At 44.3% G+C, this 22,198-nt stretch overlaps 1 protein-coding gene across 1 annotated transcript in view; it reads right to left on the bottom strand.

Annotated features, from left to right (window-relative positions):
- Window positions 1–21,982, bottom strand: part of RSPO3 (R-spondin 3) — a 62,633-nt gene extending 40,651 nt beyond the window's left edge. The window contains exon 1 of the mRNA XM_075145795.1: window positions 21,513–21,982. Coding sequence (XP_075001896.1) covers window positions 21,513–21,609 — 97 coding nt within the window. The 5' untranslated portion in view covers window positions 21,610–21,982. The remainder of the gene's footprint in view (window positions 1–21,512) is intronic.
- Between the last annotated feature and the right edge of the window lie 216 nt (window positions 21,983–22,198).

Raw genomic sequence — 22,198 nt, 5'->3', positions numbered from 1 at the left:
ATGTTCATGCATTTTAAATCACTGCCATTATATCTGGGAGTAAGATTCCTACAATGCTTGGAGTTAGCAGCCCTGTTTCTTTGTGTCTCAGCAGGAGTCCCAACACAGATGATAATTTCATTGCTTTTTTAACATAAAGATTTTCAACTTTAAGATTATTAAATAATTTCATAAGGGGCTACTAAACTATATCCTGATAGGAAGGAAAACAGATTGCTTTGATTTTGGTAAGAATCAAACTGGTGTCCTATAAAAGGAGAAACTCAAAGCCTGTTCATTAATCTCTAAAGTATCTTTTTCAGCTTAAATCTGCTGTTTACTATATAATACTTTCCATACCAACATCATATGTAACACTCCATATGGAAAAAAGCCAGTACAACAAAGGTGTTCTCACAGAAAATTAGAAAGAGGTGTTCAAAGGGAAGCCAAGTGAAAAGGAGGCCAAATGATCAGGGAAAATGATTGCAAAGTTTTTCATGGGCATGTGAAAAAGAGAATAAATATAATTATTGCAAACTGTATTGTGATTTCAACCATCCTTAAGAAACCCCCGGGAACACGATATAATCAGATAGCAACAGCAGCAGTAACAATAAGACTCCGAATATATGTGCAGTTCTGTAGGACCTTTCACCCTGTCGTCCTCAAGGCACTTTATAGCAATCAACTAAGATGCAGCTCCATGATGTAAGTAAATGCTTTAGGGGTCATATTGCCTCTCTCTTAGGTGACTGCAGCAGCTCTTTAACAACACATGTTTGGAGAAGAAAGGGAATGCACCGCCTGTTTGATAGTTGCTATTAGTCTGAACTGAGACATTTGGGGAACCTCTAAGGCTGAAGTTCTGGCTCTTACCAGCAAACCCAGCATGATTGCTATTGGCCTGATTCCGCTTTATATTGCAAGGAGGAGGCGTAGCCATCCCAATGCCCATGCTGAAGCAATAGTTCACTACTAGGGATTCAGAGGGTCAATGCATCACCTCACTGCTGTTTTCTTCCTCTGAAGATCTCTAAGCTTTGAAGTGTCTTGACGCTACGTAATGCCTGAGAGCCGCTGGTGGCAGGTGGGGCACAGCCATGAGGGAAAGTGGCACTGGGATGTCTTCATGGTCTTCACTTCCATCAGGAACACGGTTGCTTGGTCACAACATAGGAACAGCACTGTTGTAGACCCTGCGCCAATTCTTCTGTTATGACTTTATAAGCAAAGAACAGCTCCATGAAAGTTTAACACCAAAAGAGTTACACTGGCATAGAACAGGGCTGAGATCAAATGCATTAAAGCCTCAGTCATGCCTGTTCTCAGAGATAAAAAAGCATGGTAAAAACTGCATCTAGCTTTGTGGAGTGTTTTCTCCAAAACCAGCCTGGCCTGAAGCACACTCTATAACAGCACCTCTTTCTCTAGGTAGGAAAAAAGTCAGTCTGTAGTTAGGTGTTGCCCCTAAAATATCGATGCTGTAAAGCTATCTGCTACCGGAAGTAAAGATACAATAGATCGATGGTTGGAAACGGGCATCAGTGAGTCTCAACTGCATTATCCAAGACAAATTTCAGAAAGCCTTCGTAGTTAAATCATTGCAACAGTCTCAGGGAGGCAGTATCATCTCAGTCGCATGTATGCTTCAAATAAGACGTCAGACATCTTTCTAAAAGCATGCTGTAGTTTAACCATAAATTACTGTGCCTGAGAAAGCAACCATTGAGTGGGTCCTACAGTTTTTGCTAGGCACCTGCAGACATCCCTTGCCGCTGCACCCCTGGCTAGGGGCTGCACGCGCTGGCGAGCCAGCCGTTTGTTACCATTTTGCCTTAAGGTAGCATCAGCAATATCATCATTTTCTTACTCGCAGTGAGTTGTATTATGCTTATCAACCTGATTCTGACGACATAAAAAAAGAGAATGAAATAATTGTGGATAAAAGCAAATAAAAATGCCATATTTTTCATATAGGGTGATGATCCAATATTTTCTTTGTGATTTGAGAAGTACTTGCTTCACAGGAGTTTTCAGAAATAAAATAAACTTCAGTTTCCTTAAAACAAACTCCACATTGTTGCCTTATGAACAAAATTGGATGTTTATGTCTCATAAGGTTTCAATGTAGCATATCTGCTGGATGAGGCATCAGTGTAAGCAAACAGATGGTAGGAGACTTGTTGATTTTACCACGATATATTTGTGCAGAATAGAGAAGGGGAGAATCTCAAGAAAGTATCCTTTTGATTTCACATAATTTTCTCTTTCTGTGTCTTAGCCGCTTGTCTAACACAGTTTAACATTCATATGAAATTACTGGCAAAACAAAAGAAAATTAACAGTACCTTTTCATTTTTTAAAACCTAAACATGTATCTAAAATTCTTCAGCCATACGGTCTCTTCCGCAGTTTGTTTATTCTTTATATCAGGGGAAATTAAGAAAGCACTAATAAGTTAGTATTTTTAAAAGGATGCAAAGATGGAATGTTTTTTCATGTAAAAATGGAGTGAAATGATGGAATGCTTCTCCTCTTTCAAAAAGCAGAAGGAATAACAAGCCAAGTTATTCACTGTTCCTGTCTTTTCTGAACGACAGCATACATTCCACTTTGTTTCTTCAAACTAGCATCTGGGAGGAGTGTTTAAGGTGCTGTCTTATACTGAACTTGGAGACACCATTACCTTAAACAGCATATTCCCTCAGCCAGCATGGCTGGGAGCAAAAGAAGAAAAATCACCTTTATTATTATAGCCTCTTTTTTTACACTTTTCTTTCATCCCCACTGCGCTGTGGCTCCTGCTCTGGAAGTGTGGGGCTGGATCTACCCTCCTGCTGACCCCGGGGTATGCATTCACAGCTGGGCTAAGTGGCTGTCAAGTGCTTCTAGTCTCTATCAGCAGTTTCACACTCAAATTGCATGTGCTTATGTTGTCACCAACCATACAGCAATGGAATAGCAAATTTTGAGAAACAATTGTTTTCACCGTGATCATTACATTGTAAGATAAATGGAAATGGCCCACAGCATCACAAACTTGAGGGGAAATGATATCCCAGCAATCCCTCTGAAATGATGTATAATTAAAATGTCTGCTGCCCCTGAACATTCAAGCATGGCTCCAGTGTAGGAATTAAGAGCTCTGGAGGTTCAGTTCCCTTTCAACTACATTTTAGCATCTCTGAAATATTTTTATCTAATTTATTTTATCTATTTTTATCTAAAAATTAAGGTGCCTGCACTTAGGGACCCATGCTGGGATTCATCTCCCCTGGTTGTAGGCACTGAAGATTTGGACATCCATAATGGACCCAGCTGTCCAGCCTCCTCAAGTGTCAACATAGGTCTTGCTGGGTTTAACTCTTCTATGGACAGAGAGGGGGAGATCTTCTGGTCTTGGGGACACAAGACTTTGCAGTCATTGGAGGCAAACAGACACTTCTAGGGCTCAGTCCATCTGAACTATCTTAAACTTCTGCCTAAGAAAGAGATGACTTGGGAATTGCCGTGTAATGTCCAATGACTAGCTCAGTTGTTGGTGTTTATACTTTCAATGCCTGCAGTCAAGGGATATGGTCAAATAATTTATTTGGGTCAAATGTCACTGTCCTGTAAAAATCAACAGAGCCCTGCCAAATTATCCAGTGGAAGATTTGTTCCTTGAGGTACATAAGAGGTCTGACCACCTGGAATCCAGCAAGATTTGCAAGTAAGTGATCTGTGTGTCTTAAAATGAGATCACGGCTGTTGGCTCGTCTTAGAAGATAACTTATCCGTCTCCTTTTCACTTTTTGAAAAATTATGACAGTGCCCTCTTGCAAACCTGTCAAGAGGATTAATATGAACAATGAACTGATATTTGTACAGGTTTTGAAAGGTGCATTCTTGCTGCTGCTTCTTATTGTTATTATTTTTAATACAGTCACTTAGGGGAGTTTTGTGCAGAACAACTCCAGTTGCTCTCAGCTATCCAAGCCCACTAGCTTAGAAACACTCCTCACTAATGTTCCTCTTCCTTGAAGAGACCATCTAGTCTGCCCCTCTGTAGCTTTTCTAGAGCATGAGCGTCTCTTCTGCCTGACTTCCTGAAGCTCCCATATATGCACACGTGGAGGTGCAGAAGAAGATAGATAGCCTTACATCCTACCTCACATTCATCATCCTTGCCACTGTCAAGATGCTCAGGATGGCTCCCTCATCCTCTCCTCCTGCTGGTTACTGGCTCTAGAGATGGAAGAGTGTGGGCACCTGGAAGCCTATAAACAAGTTCAGAAACACCAGGGCCTAAAGAACACTTCATGACTTTCTGTCTCCTGCTTTTGGACATGAACAATGTGTGGTGCAAGGCCAGACCCAGCCTGTAGCAGTCATTGTCTGGCAGATGGCTACTGACTTCAGCCAAACGTCAGAGATGGCCCTGTCTCAGCAGCACCTGCACGCACTCGAGTCAGGCACATCGCTGCCTATGCTTCGAGTCCATCTCATGCTTGGGAACTGGTGATAACAACAGGTTTACTTCATTTGTGCTGAGTACTAGTTGATCATGCAGAGGAGAAGCTGGACCAGATGTTACCCTCTTCACTCTTGACACCAGCCCAACATCTGAACTAGTGAAGAGGCTGTTAATAACTTCTTTTGCCACCACCCTTTCTGTTGAACTTGCTGAGGCCTGCTTCAGGTGATCACAAGCGTTGGATCTTCCCCTTTTCTTTCTCTGGGAAACCTGCAGCACCAGACTTTACCTTAACAAGTTTTATCCTTCTTCCCTGCTGTGACACTGAATCCAGCAACTCCATAAGCCACCATGATCACTGGTGGGAGTACCCAACAAGTCAGCATGTTCCTGCTCAGCAGTTCACACCCAACTCTCCCAGTTACTCAGCTTGCTTTTATTTATTTCTTCAGTAAAGGTCTAAACTCGCATACAGAAAATGGTTTGAAAAGTCAGATGTGGCTATGAACTAAAATGAAAGTATGAACAACACAGATAACTCCTAGAGACTATCTAGACATTTCCTTTAAGGTAGGGGACAGGAAAGTAGAAGGGGGCTGCCAGCTTAAAAAATTAGAAACGATGCTTTTCATGCATTACTTCTGAGTATCAGACATACCACCCCAGGAAAGCCTCGTGAGTGGCCTGCATAAGCCCCAGGCCTTTTTGTTTGCAGGACCTAACCAGTGCAAGGTGGACACTGGAGCCAAGACTTGTGATCCATTTTTTACCTCTTCTGTGTTGGAACCAGCACACTCTACTCACTGCAAACTGACAATGAAAAAAAATCAGTATCATTAACCTTTGTTGGGATAGAAAATTCTGCTATGATATGGGCATACATAGACATATATCTGCTGTTCACTTTGTGGCTAGAATATCACATACTTTTTCAGCACAGAAATTGGCTAGAGTGTAGATGCATTTATACATCTTCATTCATCTCAGTTTGTTGTAAATGCGGCCTTGTTTATCCTCAAAATTGAGTCCACTGGAAAGTGACCTCTGCCAGCATTACTTCTTAAGTGTCTTATCATCAGCCCCAGAACACTGTTAGTGTTCATCCCTTCTCTGCTAGTAATAGCACACTGCACAGTGAACATTTCAGACACTGTATAGTCGGGATAATTTTAGAATACAATAAAAGTTACAAATTCCACCAGAGCAGTGCTTGTCTGATGACTCTTGATACATTTTGGGGTGGGAGGGGGCTTGGGGTTTTTGGTTTGTTTTTTTTTTAATATTTTTGGGGCAGACCAGAGAAAGGTAAAGAAGTCCTTTTGCAGCCTGATACAGATCATGTAAAATACATTGGTCAGGATAGCGCACTCTACCCATTGCTGTCTAGAAGATTTGCAAGCATGGTGCACACATTACAGAATGCTGTCTCTGCACTGATTATTTATAATGATAACACACTGATGCTCAAATTACACTGTGTTCTGGCTGCTGCCTTCTATCTTGCCCTTTCCTACAAGCAGCCTAGAGGTAGAACGCATTTGTAAAGCGCCTATTGCTGCAAACATTAATAAGAGCTATCACTTAGGAGCAGTTACTTACACTTTGTTTAATCTCTAATGGATTCTTCTAAATATTTACAGTAGAACAGTTGTCAGAGCAAATGCTGGAAATTACTGGCAACTTCCCAGCAGCCAAAAAGGAAAGAGAAGAGAAGAGAAAAGAAAATGAACCCGCGCGTTTTTGCATTCTTCTGTGGGATTTTAGTAAGTCAGGGTCTGCATTCTGTAACTTGGTGGCACTGAGCAAGGATGGTCCAGAGAATTGTGTGCGCACCAGCCTCGAGTTGTGCTTCATCCATGTAAACTGCTTCTATTCTTGCTAATCTTGAGGAAGTGACTGTTTGCTTTGCAGACCCTGAGGTAAATAAACTGTCTGAAAGGCCAGTGGCTGCTGCAAGAGGTGGAGGAGCTCCAAACTCTTTGGGGATGTCAGTGTAGGGCACGGTGCTGTTTGCTGTCGGCTGCATTGCACCCTGCACTGGGGCAGTCTTTTGGCTGTTAGATCTGGAGCCTGCAGTATTCCCCTGTTGTTGCAGCTCCCCGGCACAGGCTGATTGCAGGCATACGGACTACAAAAAAAAAAAAAGTTAAGCCCGTGAGGCTGAAAGAAAGCCTTCGGTGGGCTTCACCTCCAGAGCCTCTGAAGTTGCCTTGGCTCTCATGCGCAAGATGTGCGTGAAGGAGGTGCGGAGCAGGAGCAAGAGGATGGGCAGCATTGGAAGCCTGTGGCTCCTGGAGGGACCTGTGTGCCCGCAGCAGCTGGCTGGCAGATCACCCACCAGGCTATCCAGCTGTGCCCAACAAGCAGGGCCCCGGGCAGGCAGGAGGAGGGGACGGCAGCTGCATTGCTGCTTTACAGCTGGCTGAAGTGCCGACGCACGGGAGGAGACCCGAGACAGGAGGCACTCGTGTGGCTCACTGTCTCCCACTGTGACACAGCAGGTCTGTACTTACTTACACAAAAAGCTTCAAGGATTATTGTCTTGCTTTAGAAAAATTTCCATGGATTTGAAAATGAGAGCTTTGCCTGAATAAGGATCTGTGAATTTATCCAGATATAGAAGTTTTCTGTGGTATTTGCTATTGTAAGGGCCTGTCCTATTTTTGAGACGTGTGTGTGTGTGCACGCACATGCATGTGTGTGTGTGTGAATGTGTATGTGTATGAATGCATGTGCGAGAGGGAGAGAAATCTCACTGCCTAAAACTGTTCTGCCAAGATAAACTTTGGAGCATTTTATAAATTAACTCTGCTCTATGTGTTTATTTTTCTTTTGGAGATTCTAAAAGGAGACTGTTCAACTCATCTTATTAGGGACAGCATATTTTTTTAAAGAGAAAAATAAGTTCCTACTCTGCACTGGAAAGTATTTGCTATTTTCAGCTAAGAGTATTCTTTCCTTCTGACCTGGCATATTAGATAAGATTTATATTTCTGACCTGACATTAGGTAGTTAAGATTTATTCTTCTATATTAACTTTACTGAGCTTGCAAGCTATTCATTTACAGCATAGGGAATATATTTATGGCAGAAGCAAAGAAAGTTCACTACAAAGTAGTAAAATATGTTATTAGGAGTGTCCTGTAGACTGATGAAAATTGTGAGTACCCTTGCAGCTGGCTCCCTTCTGGCTCTTTTTTCCTTCTTTGTTATTTCAACTTTAAAACTTGAATTTGAAGTCAGTTTCGATGGTGAATAACTTAAAAGAGTCCAGATGATTCTAATATATCCACATATATATACGTACGTATATGCTGTGATTGAGAGGTGCAGGGAAGGGGATAACAAGTGACTTGAATTCTCTCTGCGTTCTGCTGGCAGTGACCCAGACATAAGTAACGTTGGACCTCGCTCTCCTGCCAGTATAAATCAGACGGAACTCCACAGAGGTATAAAGCTGGTGTGTGAGCGAGAGCTGAATCAGATCTAGAGCTTTCCTATATCCAGAGGTGTGGGCCCAGGCAATCCGTTAATGTCCAATTGACTTAAAGAGGGGAACCGCAGACTATGGTGGAAACCTGGAAGCACTTCAAGCCTCTACAGACAGAAAGCTGGAAAGTTAATGGCCTCCTATTGAAATCAGTGACAAAACCTCCCATTAACTTCAACAGGAACAGAATCGGGCCCTAGAAATGGCTGGAAGCCAAAGAACTGGATGGCTCAAGAAATAGGTAATAGGAGCTGATGACTTTCACCAATAAATCACCAATGCAAACCTGGCTGTGCTTGGTTTAGACTCAAAATTGCTTTCATCTGATGTTTGTTTGAAACTGTACGCATTGTAAAACCTTCAAAAAGAACTGGCAGTCATGATAGCTGTCTCAGCAAGAGGCCGACGGCTGGACGGGGTGTGGTATCTCCTCCGTCCCCCAGTCATTGGAGGGAGTCCATCTTAAAAAGAAGCAAGAAGCACTGGCCTGCCTATAGAAAGAGCAGTGCTTGGGCTCTGCTGTTAACCAGAGGTTTTCTGTCTCAGAAACTGTCAGACTAACTCTGTAATTCCACTTAGACTGAATATATTGGGGGAGGGGGTTATGGCTCCACAGCAAGCCAAGAGGAGGAGTAGATGTTTCCATTTGTAGACGTTATTCAACTGCTGTCAGAAGAGAGAATAGAGATGTGCAGAGCTTTGAGGAATTAAATGTGTCGGAGAAAGGGCTTGGCATAGGAAAAGTTAGGACCATCAGGCATTACGAAAGCTGGGAATTGCTTATAGAGTGCAGCAAGCAGTTCGCTCTGCAGCTGAGGAGGACGGTTTTGTAAGTTGTACTAAATTGAGGCCAGTTGCCCTGACATCCATCATGACACTCCCTGACAAAGTTGTGGGCAAATGCAAAGCATTATGGAGGGGGCTTTCCTCCCCACCAATATTTTTGCAAACGATGAACTTTTTCCACTGGTCCCTGAAGGGTCCTGCACTGCTGCTTGGAGAGCAGTAGACAAACTGGGTGAATACTTTGGTATCTGTGCTTGGTCAAACAGCCATAGCCATCTTTGATGTCAACTGACACGTTCAGAATAGTTCACCGTTTTCCAAACTCCACCCTTCATATTCTTGTATTTGAGACACCTCAGGGCTACGTCCTCTATTACAGCATGCAAACTTTTCCAGCTCCTTCCTTACTTCTACCAGGCCGTGTCTGACAAAGGCTCCAAGGATTCACATCTTTTTGTACATGCAAACATTCATAGCTTGTTTTTACAATCTGTCTTTGTAAATCAAGGAAGCTGTTCACTGCTTCTTTTCTCTCACCAAGAAGCCCACTGCTATCATCAAGTCACCACACCACAGCTCAAGGGCATCCGTTCTCTTTCCACCATTTCTCCTCAAAACCCTGGGCTCAGAACTGTAAGTTGCAATAACTTGTGACTTGGCATCAAAAGGGAAAAGTAGCTGAGGAGGAAACTTGCTTATAGGTACGAATAGGGGAGTGAGGGAGAGGGAACGCTAAGGGAGTGTTCCTTTGGGGTGACACTAAGGAAGAACAGGAATTGATAGGACAATGAGAAAAAAATTATTTAAAAAATTCATTTGACGAAGGGCACATTATCATATACGTACATAACCTTGTCACATGTGAATTCTGGTGTGTCTGCTCTCATTCACATTCACCTGCTAGTTCTTGTTTCCAGTGGGCTTGGGTTGGATCCAGGCATGTTACGGATAGTGAAGAGGACATGGACCATGCCTGTATTAAATCAGGCAGGCTAATGGAGCTGATGTAGAGTTCCTCTACCACTTGCCACTTCAGAAAATGAAGCATTTTGGGTCTATCCCTGTGCTCTCTTATTTAGCTAGTCTGGTTTGGTGTATGTTCTCACTCTGCGAATTACTTCAGTCACTACTTTGAGAAACAGTGCCTCAGTTCAATACCTGTAGGAAGAGAGGGAAGAGGGAAGCTTGACAACTGTAGCTGAGCAGACAGCAAAGTAGGAGAAAGCTGATGAGTACACAGTGCTGGGCAGGGTGGGTAAGTGCAGCATGGGGAAAAGAGTAAAAGTATCCCTCCCACACTTTCAAGTGGCAAATTGCAGCTGCTCTCTGACAGAAGACGGTGGAATACCCTCACGCCCTTTACCAGCACCTCGCAAAGAGAAGTTTGCGAAGATTGCATTGCTGCTCCTTCTCTTGGTGAGTGAGAACAAAAGTCCCCCACCAACTATCATGTTTTTTTAATAGCCTGTATAAACATTCAGGCTGGATTCTGAGCACATGCAAATTTTATGCTGGCAGAGCTCTGTGAGTTATTTGCTTCCTGACACGGGTTGTAACTAGAAGCAGAATCAATCCCTTAACCTTTATGAGATGTTTATTCTGCCTAAACCAACTCCCATTAAAAACAATGCAGAGACTTTAGTTGAAAACCTCCTGTTAGTCTGACATGTCCCTCACGATCATGACATTTCTGTTCGCTGATGAAAGAGAGGAATATTAACTCTCCTTGCTGCTCGCTCAGCACATGCACAGATGCAGGTACACGCACGCCCCCATGCGCGGACATCCCCCCTGGAACCTCAGCAGGAGTGCTGCTGGCTTGTCACGGGGGCAAGGAAAGACTCTTCTTCTCTAGCACCACCAAGTTCCCCTGTCCAGAGCCCAGGCTAAGGAACATCATTTTCCTCCTCAGCGGCTGAGTAAAATTTCCAGCCTAGTGATACACGTCATATGGAAAGCCAGAAAAGTTTCACCTGCACACAACCGAAAAGGGAAGAGTCCATATAACTTTCTGGTATACTTTTAAGCATGCCAAGCTCAACAGAAAGAGAAGAGGATCCCCTACCAAGCTTCCACTGCATTTTTTTTTTTAAATTTAATGTTTGGTTTAGCTTATACAAAACTAATTATTTTGTTTTCCGTGACCAAACAGACTGTAAGAACAGTGAGAGAAGAGATGGAGTTTTCAGACAAACCAAAGGGCTTTGTGTGGCTTGAAACAAAACTTCTGTCTGGGCTTATCAGTATCCTTTTTACCTATATTTTAAAACAATTTCAAAGTGAAAATACTGTAAGAACACATCAAGATCTTTAATTCTTGCTTGTGTCTATGTGAATTTGTGTGTATGTATGTGAATGTGTATATATAGATATAGATATGCTTATGTAGGGGAGAAGGGAGAGATGACTAAATGTATGAGCATTTATATTATTTTTATTTATTATTTACATTTCTGTTATTTGTATTTTTATATTTTATAAAATATTATTATATTTTCCATCAAAATTATGAATTTTGTCAATATTTTGTGAACGGTTTTAAGCACCACCCTGCACTTTTTTGTAGGTTTACAGTTTTCTGACACCTTTGTCAAGTGTTATAGATGCTGATGGTCAAAAAGGTCTTTTTAGCAGATCATGGGCATAGACTGTGTGAAGGAGTTTTTTCCAACTCCTAGGACAACAGCTGTAGGCTTAGGGGGCTCTAGGAAAGGCTTATATAGGACTCAGGGAGTATGAGATGGAAGATTCTTCTTCTGTATAAGCTCTCTTATATGCAGTACCGCAATTTCTGTGGCTCATCTCTTTTGGACGAGATGAGTCCAAGGTCTCTGCATACTTCCAGATGAAAAACACAGGCCCTTTTTGGTGCACACAGCAGTAACCACAGTCAGTCATGGAACCAGGGAGGAAGGCTCAACCAGCAAGTTCCATAGATGAGTAACTTGTTTTTCAACAAATTATGCAAGGCTTCAGAAAGGATCATGGATTGACTTTCACAATGCTTGGTGGTCTTTTAGTGGTAGCTATCCTTTTTTACATAATCAATGAAGCATAGAAATGCAAGAGAAGACTACTCTTTTGATTAATCTGTTTTACCTGGACTCAGGTATGATTTATACTGAGGAAGAAATGAACTTCTCCGCTCACTGGCTAGCCGGGAAATAATGTGATTTCAGAAAGAGGTGAATAGCAGCCTGTCCTCATCTTGAAAGGGTACAGTTTACAGTTTCCTTTGTGGCCAGCAAGATCTTGGCAAATAGGAATAAGACCCCCCACTCCGGTCGATCCCCACCCAGTGCTTCTAACCTCCATAAAGCTTGGGAAGACTTGTGTTCATCAGAGTATCCAGCCACAATACGTAGATAAATTGTAAAAGAAAGCCTATCTGAAACCTCCTCCATAATTTTCACGTCCATGGAGTGATCGAGCCCACTTTGACCTCTAAGAGACCACACAACTATAATATATGTCACCGCTTGTTACATTATTTCCTGAAATATACTGAACTCAGAGTTAGTAATGTAACAGCTTACTTGTTCTAAGACATCATACATTTGAAAGAAGCTGGGGGTTTAAAGCGTGATTAGTATCTCAGTGGATTACTCAGATGAAAGCTCGTGGTACCCAGTCATGGAAGAGAATAAGCATTCTCAAATCATACTGATTTTGTAGGTTGTTAGCAGAAATAAATTATGCCAACAGAGAAAGGGAAATATTTTTGTCCGCAATCTGTCCAGGGGAACTTGTTTTCATATTTACCTGTTCTTTAAAATTATTTTGGTCTTTTCTTACGAAATAATATATGACCTAAGCAGCCATGTGGATGTCCTCTTGCTGACATTCACTCACAACTGAATCCTGGTGATAAATTCCTACACCACTGAAGCTTCCCCTTGATGGGTAGCTTAAATAGCACATTTAAGTTGTTTCATTTCTAAAGCCAGGGCCTTGGGCTTCAAAATGCTTGTCCAGGACATAACACAAGTTATAAGTTCTACACTCTCGTACAGAATTCTACTTTCACTTTTAATACACCCTCAACTCTGGAACTCGCTAATTGCTCAACCCTTGATAAAACGTAAACACAAAAGACAAATGTGTGACTTCATTTTGGACTGCAAAACAGAAGCTGTTTTTTTTTGCAAAATACCAAATCGTGTAATTTATTTACCTTTCCTGCCTTCAAGATCTTGTCTATTAGATTTTATGACTTCTGTGGCCATCGTGCCCAGCACAAAGAGGTCTCATCTTAGTTGATTATTTTCAGTTCTGTGTTATACTAAAACTTTCTGGAATCTTCATCCATCTCCATGTATTTGGTAAATACATGCACTTAACATCTTCCGACTCCCATGTTGAATAAATATCCTTTGGTCCCACTTGGTTCTATTTTGGAGGGGTAATTCTTCACTCGGCAGTGTAACATAAAGTAAAACAAAACCAGCAACTCCTTATTCAGTGGCATAGAAAAAAGTGAAATTAATTATGAACGTTCTAGGAAAAGGAAACAAGGTTATGAAACACTTGCCGACGCTGGTGTTTGTAATCTTCATAAATAAGCAATGCAATAACGCTGGGCAAGTGTGCGTGGGAGGCGCGCTCTGAAGAAACTGGCTGTTTTCCTCTCCCTGACCAGTTGAGCTGTTATGAATAAAAAATGTTGTTGCTAAAGAAACCTGTAATAAATCCTGTTGGGAGTATTACATGTGCTGATAACATACATAAACTTTGTAAACATATTAAAGTGTCAGGTTTTAGTAGCTGTGCTGCACGTGGATATTTGTAAATGTTAGTCGAGAAATGCAATGGAAATCTTGTTCCACCAGCTGGTTGCTCCTACGTTTCTGGTTCACATGAGAGCCTTCTCTTCCTTCCTCTTGAAACAGAACCTCACTTTATCGGGGAGATGAGGAAAAAGGGCTCAAGCCCTAACTGGCAGAGCTTCCCACGAAAACACTATCACCAGAGAAGCTGCGCACCTGGTGAGTTATTTGCAGAGAAGTGGGGTGGTGCTTGATAAAGGATTTATGCTATTCTGAACATCCCTGCTTTGTGTAGCGGTGCCCTCCATCAATTGCCTCCATCAAAGTACAGTTGGCAGCCCTGAGCGAGGCATCCGACTTGCCTATCAGTAGGTGGGAAGAGTTGGGCGCCTCCAAAAGGGATTGACAAAAACCAGGACGCTGAACAAGGGATTCTCAACCTAGTCACGGGGAAATGCTGGGGTCAGAAACTGTCTCAAATCCTGGCTGCCCAGGGGGTTTGGGTGCTCTGGCACTGTTACCCAGCCCTGCAAGCCAATATATTCTTTAACAAAAGAAAGGAGACCTCACTCTTTTGAAACACACGAAGAAGGGAGCAGCAGCCTTAATATATCCAAAACCCTGGCAGCTAAAATATTCGACCAGGAGTTGAAAATCTAAGTTAAATTAATTCTTCTATCTAGCATGACTGTAGCCTGTGTTGATCTGCTCTTTTTATCACCTGGATTTGCACGTAATCTCCACCCATTTTCTTGCACCCATTTTAGTTAGCACAGAAGAGGAAAGGGCTCGGGGGGCCCGGGTGCAGGAGCAGGGATCTATGTGGCTATATTCAGTGTCAGTAAGCGATCACCTGCAGAGTCCTTGCTCCCTGTGGAAGAACTTTGTAATGTTAATTTTAAATTATTTGTTATGATTTATTTATTGCCTTTTTTACCGAGGGTTTCTTTAAGAGAAAATCTTAAAGTCTCTGCAGAAGGGACCTGCGCTCAGAAGTGGACGCTCAATGCGTCCTGCCAGCTGGACGCTCAATGTCAGAAAGGTGAAGTCTCATGTTTGAAATGACAAAACATCTGAGAAATGCCTGTGCGTCGAGGATGAGGTGGCAATTAAGCAGGGCTTTGAAGGTGAGGGACTCAGGTGTTTAAATCCTGCCCCAGACACACCTTAGGCACCTAAGTCCTGTTCTTGGATCTGAGCCTTGCTGTGTCTGCCCTCGCACTTTACAGGAAGCCGCAGGAATCACACATCGTTGCTATTCCGACACCCATCAATGAGCTCCTGTTTTATTTTACAGTGCCCCGAAATCTGCTTTACCCTGCAGGAAATATCAAACGTCTGAAATCCCATCTAGGACCTTTCAAGTTTAAACATGAAACATGTCAGGACATAAAACTGACACACAATAAGAAGCTTGAAAGGATAATGTTTATAGCAGTGTGCTACCAGAACTTGCTGTAGACCTGTGGTTTGGGCTTTTACTTTCATTTAAAAGTATCACTATATGCATTTCTTTATGTTCTTCCCCCTAATTACTCTGTTGTGTGGAGCTGAAGGATCGGCGCAATGCCGGGGTGCTGCTTGGAGCAGGCGGGAGCTCAGTGCCGTCACAGTTCATGTCTCTCCCAGTTCAGCTCCGGTCCCCATAGCTGAGTTCTTCCCTAGCAGCACTGGAGGGATATAACTTTTGTGGCTCCTTTGCTTCAGTGAGTGCTATTTTTGATCACACAAGTAAATAACACTAACGTTTTAAAATGCATGGTCTATAGCTCATAATTTAGAAATCGAAACACACAAAATTGTTTATTAGTCAGCTATCGTATAACTGTAGTACAATCGTTCCTTCCTTTTAAGTAGCATTGCTCATCGCACTGCTCGCTGCTAACAACAAAAATAGGGTTAAAGTAATAATTAATAAAATCTGTTGGATTTTATTATGACAAAGCGTCTAATAAGTAATCATTCTGCCATCGCCAGAAGCTCAGTTATTCAATTATTTATTAAAAAGTTGTAGCTCTTCTTTTTTTTTTTTTGACAGCCATAACATGTTTTGCATGAATAAATATTCTCTGAATATTTTTATCTGCGGCATTGTTTGTGGTAATAGCAGACAGACAGACTTTTGTATAAAAACGTACATGGTTTCAGCTGCCTTTTGTCATCTGATAAGATTGCTTTGTTCTGCATTATTTTGGTAAAAAATTGGCAAAGTGATTTTGAGTAGTTCAGACTCCAAAATTAGAAATGAGACAAAAATATTATTTTTTATTGGCTTTTGTATCTCCTCCACCAGGCTTTCGCAACTTTTCATTTGATTTCAAGAGCAAAAGGGACAATTTACTGTTGGGGAAAAAACTTCTTAAGAACCTCCATAGTTTTAATGGATGAGTTTTCCTACTAGTCACTGTGTATAAATGATTGAATATGAAATGGTAGACAGCTTATTAATGTTAGTGATAAAGAGCAGTGGTCGAGCCAGCACACTAGCTTTATTAACCAGAAAGCAAAATGAGCATGCTAAGCAAGAGGTAATGAGTAAGTCTGGTTTTTAAGTCCTAGCTCAGATTTTATTAGGCACAACTTCCATTATCTTCAGTGAAAAATTTACAGCAAGAAGAAGCAGCAGAGCGGGGATTTGCAAAGGCTTGATACACTAATAACAAAGCTTAAAAGAAGAAATTAATCTCAGAGTTAACTTTCTTGACTTCAGTTGGCTCAATAGGTGAAAGCAGTAAAATAGCTATTCTTTTCATATGCTTAAGGAAGAGATTGCCTCTCAAGCAGGTTATATATCACAGTTTTGAAAGGTACAGAGCATTGTTTTTTCCTATATAGGTATCGTACATATTTGGATCATGCAATTTTGCAAGTACTCCAGCACAGGAATTGTTCCAAACTCAAAATGTTTCCTGAGGTCCTGCAGAAAAAGAGCCCTCTCCAGCTCTGGTGAAGTCCATGGGACTTTCTCCACTGAAAGCAAAGGAGGCAGGTTCAAGCTCTAAAACCATCTCATTAATAATAGCAATATTTTATTCTGCCTGCAAAGAGAAATAGGACTTTTTATGTATTTGCTGATATACCATCCTACATCAATGGCTTTGGGATGTGGTGGTGATATATGTATTTGCAGTTTAACATAAATTTTAAATAGTGTAAGACGTCTTCAGTAGCTGAAAGAAACAAATTGAAATTATCACCCTTTCAGATGTCAGGTATGAAATGGGAACTGGTCTGTAACGTCCTTTAGTCTCTTGGGATAATAACATGTATCGTTCCACATGCAGCTGGTATACTTCAAGCACAGATCTCCGTGCACATAGAGTTATAAAAAAAACAACACAAGCAGGCTATCCCTATACTACTTCTAATGCTTGCAGCAATGGGTAGTGATTTTCTAATGTTTAATTTTTTAAGATATCGCTACTACAAAATATGTTCACAGTTTATGAAAATACGATGAAACAGTTCTCCATCTGCTTTTGTTTCTAATGACTACAATAGGAATTTTACAGTCTATTTCAAAACAAACAGGATCTCGTCCAAAAATGAGAAATATAGTTTCATTGCAAAAAAAGATGCACTTGTCACCAGCAAAGTATTTACCCTGACAATACTAGTATGAAAACATCACAGAAAAAAAGTTATCAGCGGCATACAAATACTTTGAAGGAGAACTAACACTGGGTAATTTAATCCTGCCCAAGGACAGATTCAGCTTACTTGATGGCTGCTTGCTTGGCTAACTTCTGCTTTACATTATTGCACTCAGATATTAAATTATTTCTTTTAAAAAAACTTGGTAACAACACCTATGTTATATATAGAATGTGCAGTATTACCATCTGTGCCATGCCAGCCCTAAACATACACAGAGGTATCAGTAATACATATATTGATGGTGAACTATTAAAAAAATTGCTTTCAAAATGCAGTGTTATTTTAACTAACAATCTAAATCCTATTTTCTTGTTGACATTTTACTTCCATATGAATGACACCCTCCACGAAGGTATAAAAAAAATTAAGATGTAATTTTACCAGTTTGTGTTCTGTCAGTTCTCTCCTGTTTTGTTTTATTTTATATAGCTATGTTTTCAAACGGGCTATTATGCATATGCCTAATTTTGAATTCATAAGTAGTTGCATGCAAACCAAGCCAGAGAGGCAGCGAGTTTGCAGGGTGGAACCCTCCACTCGTGACCGTGACCAGAAGCAAATGCAGACCTGCAGTCCCTCGTCAACAGAGCAACCAACGGAGGAGCGACCGAAGGAACGACCGAAGGAATGAACGAACGCCGGGTACCGCCAACGGGCCGTTACAGCAAAAGGCAGGAGGCAATTGCCAACATCAGATAGTGATGGGCTACCAATAATATACATCATGGTAGCTGTACATCCAAACTGCAGTTCCACTAAGTCATACTGATAGCTTTACTCCCAAATGTAGAAGTTGTGCTACAAATGCAGAATTTTCTATCACTTTGCTTATTCTAGCGACTTCCAGATTTAGACCGTGGCTCACTGGTAGTCCACAGGGTCATGGCAAATGCTCTGCTGGTCATTCACAAACCCATAGCAAATAATACTTCATTTCTGTCAGTTAAAAGGTCAATGAGAAAGGTGCACAACTGTCAGTACTAAGTTTGGAGGATTGGTGGTGGCCTGCACAGCCAAAATATTTTGGAACTATTGACTTAATCTTACTTTTTTCCTAAGCAAACTGTAATTACTGGCAGATACATAGAACTTCTTATTTACATGGTATGCTAGTCTATACTCAGCTGCATATTAATCTTTCTTGTAAGACCCGAACAAGCAACTTGTTGTTAATTGCTCTTATCAGAATAAAAACAAATCTCTTTGCTAACGATATGTTTGCTTTTGAACTTTTATTGTCTGCTATGTCTAATTACGGACCCAATCCTCTGCACTCCGTAGTGGACTTCAGAGGAGTTTTGCCTCTGCACAGCCAACTACGCATTTGCTACTGATCACGAGACAGAAATTTAGGATGCTTGAATTAGAAACTTCAGTAGGAGTTTGGGGAGTGAAAGGACTGCAGACCAGACTTTTCTCCTAGTAAAGATTACTTTGGCAATAGGTACAAAATAAGTAATGCTTCAAGACCAGGGCCTTCTGATGGGGTAAATTAACAAAGAAACTTCAATTTATGCTGGCTGAGAGCCTGGCCCAGCATATTCTGAATTAGTCAGTTCAGGCTTCATTATTCCTTTATCTGAAAATCTGGGAGTCTACAATATAATACACAGAATGGGGGACTCAGGTATTAAACAAAATGAAGTAACATGGGCCAACTGACTGCTTGATGGCAAGTGGTTTGTACTGTATTTAAAAATACATAGGTTAAATGGAAATTTGAAAACACTTCCCTAGCAATGGGTTTAGGACTTGTGCTTAAAGGGGACTAACTGGGCAGAAGAAACAGAAATCCAGAGAAAGTCTTGCATGTAACAGATGAATTTGACAGGTGTCTTCTTTATCCGCACACTATCATTTTTTTCAAGTTCCAGTATTCATTAATAGCAATTCATAGGTTTTTAAAGCCAAAATGATCAGTGCAAGTGGTGACTGTAACTTCTTTTATAATCACTTTCATAAACACTCATGCTCTAATTTTGCTTCACACCAAATAACCACTAGTTATACCAAAGCATGTTTTACAACCATCCCGATTTGAAGACCTCAGCCAGTGGACGATGTACACCGTGTCCAGGTGAGGTGTTCTCACAGTTATTTGCCTTCACTGCCAAAATAATGAGCCAGACTTTCATTCTGACTCTTTCTAGCTGTGATTTTTCAGCCACTTGTTCTGCTGTGAATTTAACATAACTCTTGATTTAACCAGAAAACTTTGAGCGAGTACTCAGTACCTTCTCCGCGTTGTACCAACCAGCTAATTATGCGCAGCCAGCACTTCCACCTCTCTTTCCCGAAAATTACGCTGCTGGACAGGGGGCCTACGAAGGACCTAGGTGGGACGGCGCTCGCGTGGGGCGCGCACCACACGCACACGCAGCGGCCCCGGTGCTGGGAAATCGCGGCTGCCCGGCGCCCACCCAGCGACCTGCCTTCCCTCGCCGAAAGGGCGGCCCCAGGAGCGGGGCAGCGGCCGGGCCGTGCCGAGCGGAGCGGAGCCGCACCTGCCGCCGCGGGCTGCCCGCCGCGGCACAGGACAGCAGAGGTCGCCGCCGGCCCGGCTCTGGCCCGGCGCGGCGCGCACCAGGTGCCGGAGCGAGGTCGGGCGGAGGAGGGACCGGTCCCCACCCTCGCCCCACGGGGGGGGTCCTGCCCCTCTACCCCTGCCGTGCCCCCGACCCGGGGCTGAACGCCTCCACCGCGCCCGTCGAGTGCCCCCGTGGGGGGGTGGGGGGGCCGGCCGCAGCTTGTGGGCCCGCGGCTGCCAGGGGTTAAAGGAGTGGGTGGGAAGTGATGGAGGCTGCGGAGCCCTCCCTTGCCAAGGATAATAAATCGGATGCCCTGACATGTTTTACTTAGCCCTTAGTGCTCCCTCGCTGCGCGGCCGTGGGGATGGGAGAGCTGGAGCCCCGGTCTCTCTCGTCCTCGGCTCAGCTTTAGGGGCACTTTAGGTGAATCAAACCTTGTGTGCAGGAGGCAAACCATACAAAGGAGGCTTTCAAGGGCTAGCCATGCCAAGCAGCGGAAGGGAGCGAGCGCTGAGCAAAAAAAAATTAAAATAATAGTAACCCCCCCCGTCCCCTCCCTGAGGAAGTTACTTCTTGCCGATTAAATGCAGGCTGCCGTGTTTTATGACATTTCCTCGGTATCTGCAGCTGTCGGGGAAAGAGGACGGGCATGAGCAGCCCCTCCGCGGTAGGTGCGCAGAAAATGCCTCCCCAGAAACGGCGACGGGTCCGGTGCAGGCGGGGTGGCGAGGCGGGATCGGGGGCACGTCCCAGTGCCCCCCGCTGCCGCAGCCCGCCGCCGTCGGCGGCTCCTTGCGGCGCCCCGGCAGGGCCCTGCCGAGGGGGGGTCACCGCCGACCCGGGTCCTCGGAGCTGCCGGTGCTGCCGGACACGCCGGAGCCCCATGCCGGAGCCAGAGCCCGCCCGCCCGCCCGCAGCGCCCCACGACCTGGACAGCGCCTTCCCGAGGGGGCGGCTCGCTTCTGCCTCGCTTTTCTTCCTGCCCCGATGCCGGGGGGCTCGCCTCTCCTCCGGTCTCCCACATCGCCTCCTTCGGAGGGCAGCGCCCAAGGAGCTGCTGTCAGCACCTCCGGTTACTGACCCGCGCCCCCCGGCCTGCGGGGATGCCCCGGCCCGCCCGGCTCCCTCCTGCCGCCACTCCGGACCCAGGCGACAGTGGTCAGGGGCTGGCTAAGTCAGAAGGGACGAGCTCCCTTCATCCCATGGGATTTAAAAAAAAAAACATAAAATATCAGGGGCCACAGCCCCGGGGCAGTGCCGATGGATGGCCCAGGGGCTTCCCGGACGGTGCCACCGACGTGACTGGTGGCGAGTGAAGGTTGGAAGTCAGCGGGCCGGGGAGCGCCGCGACACCCCAGCCCCCCGCTCCGCATCGCCGGGCGCCAGGCTTAACCTATAGCGATAATCTGTACTGCTGGCTCTTGATGGGGGCTTCTCTCTCCGTCCTCCCCCACATGGTGACCGGGGTGGAGAAAGGCGCTTAGGGCATCACGGCAAAAGTTACCTGTCGTGTCATCGCGCTTTCCCTTTAGGAAATGGAAAGAGCTAAGAAAGGACGTTCCCCTTTACCAGACATTAAAATACAAAGGAACAGACGCAGGTCTTCCCGGAGCCAGCTCTGCTCATCCCGGTGAGGTGAGAGAGAAAAGCAGAAAGAGATCAAAAATCGCCTTCATCCCTCCAACTCAATGAAACTGCCTGCAGATCCGCTCGGCCGCGCCGCGGGCGCGGGACTTGCTTCCCAGCGCACTGGCAAAGGCACCGGGGGCACAAGAACCCCCCGGACAGGTGAACAGCACAACGAGAGGAAGCAGAAGTTATCAAAGTATAAATCTCTTCGCACTTACTTCTTCCCTGTCGCCGTACCCTGGAGGCGTGCTGGCTGCCAATGTATTCCATAAAGTTCAAAGTGATAAAAAACCAAGAAATCAGTCGCAATTGCATAGTAACCCTTTGAGAGTTCGACTTCTCCTTTTCGTTCTTTTTTTTCTTTCCTTTAAAAAAAAAAATAAACCGGGGTGGTAGGCGGCAAGGGATGAACACAGCAGCAGCAGTACCTGCACTGAGATCCAAAGCTGGGCTTGGCCGGCTTGATGGCTTTTGCCTTTTTTTTCCCTTTTTTTTTCTTCCCTTTTTTTTTTTTTTCCCCTCCGCTTTTCCTATTGCACTTTCCAACCGCTACCTGCCGCAAACCTCAGAGGGGAGTCAGCAGCGGAGAGGAGCCGAGCAGCCGCCGCCGGGGTCCATGCCGGGCCGGTGGCCGGCAGCATGTTGTGGGGGTGCCGGGGTGCGTGCGGCTGTGCGCGCCCGTGTGTGCGCCGGGCGGGCGAGGTGCCGACAGGACGGATGGATGGATGGCGGTGGGAGAGGAGTGTGCGAGGGCGGGAGCGGCGAGGGGGCAGGAGGAGGACCCAGCCCCGCCGCCGCCGCCGCTGCTCCGGAGCAGCCGCGCTCTGCGCCGCGGGCACCGCCAGCCGCCGGGCGCAGGTGGGCCGGGCCCCCCCGGCTCTCCCGCCCGCCGACCAGGAGCCCC

Source organism: Calonectris borealis, chromosome 3 (genome assembly GCF_964195595.1).
Source record: "Calonectris borealis chromosome 3, bCalBor7.hap1.2, whole genome shotgun sequence".
Lineage (NCBI taxonomy): Eukaryota > Metazoa > Chordata > Aves > Procellariiformes > Procellariidae > Calonectris > Calonectris borealis.
The sequence above is the reverse complement of the archived record's forward strand: the minus strand, read 5'-3'. Positions and strand labels throughout refer to the sequence as shown.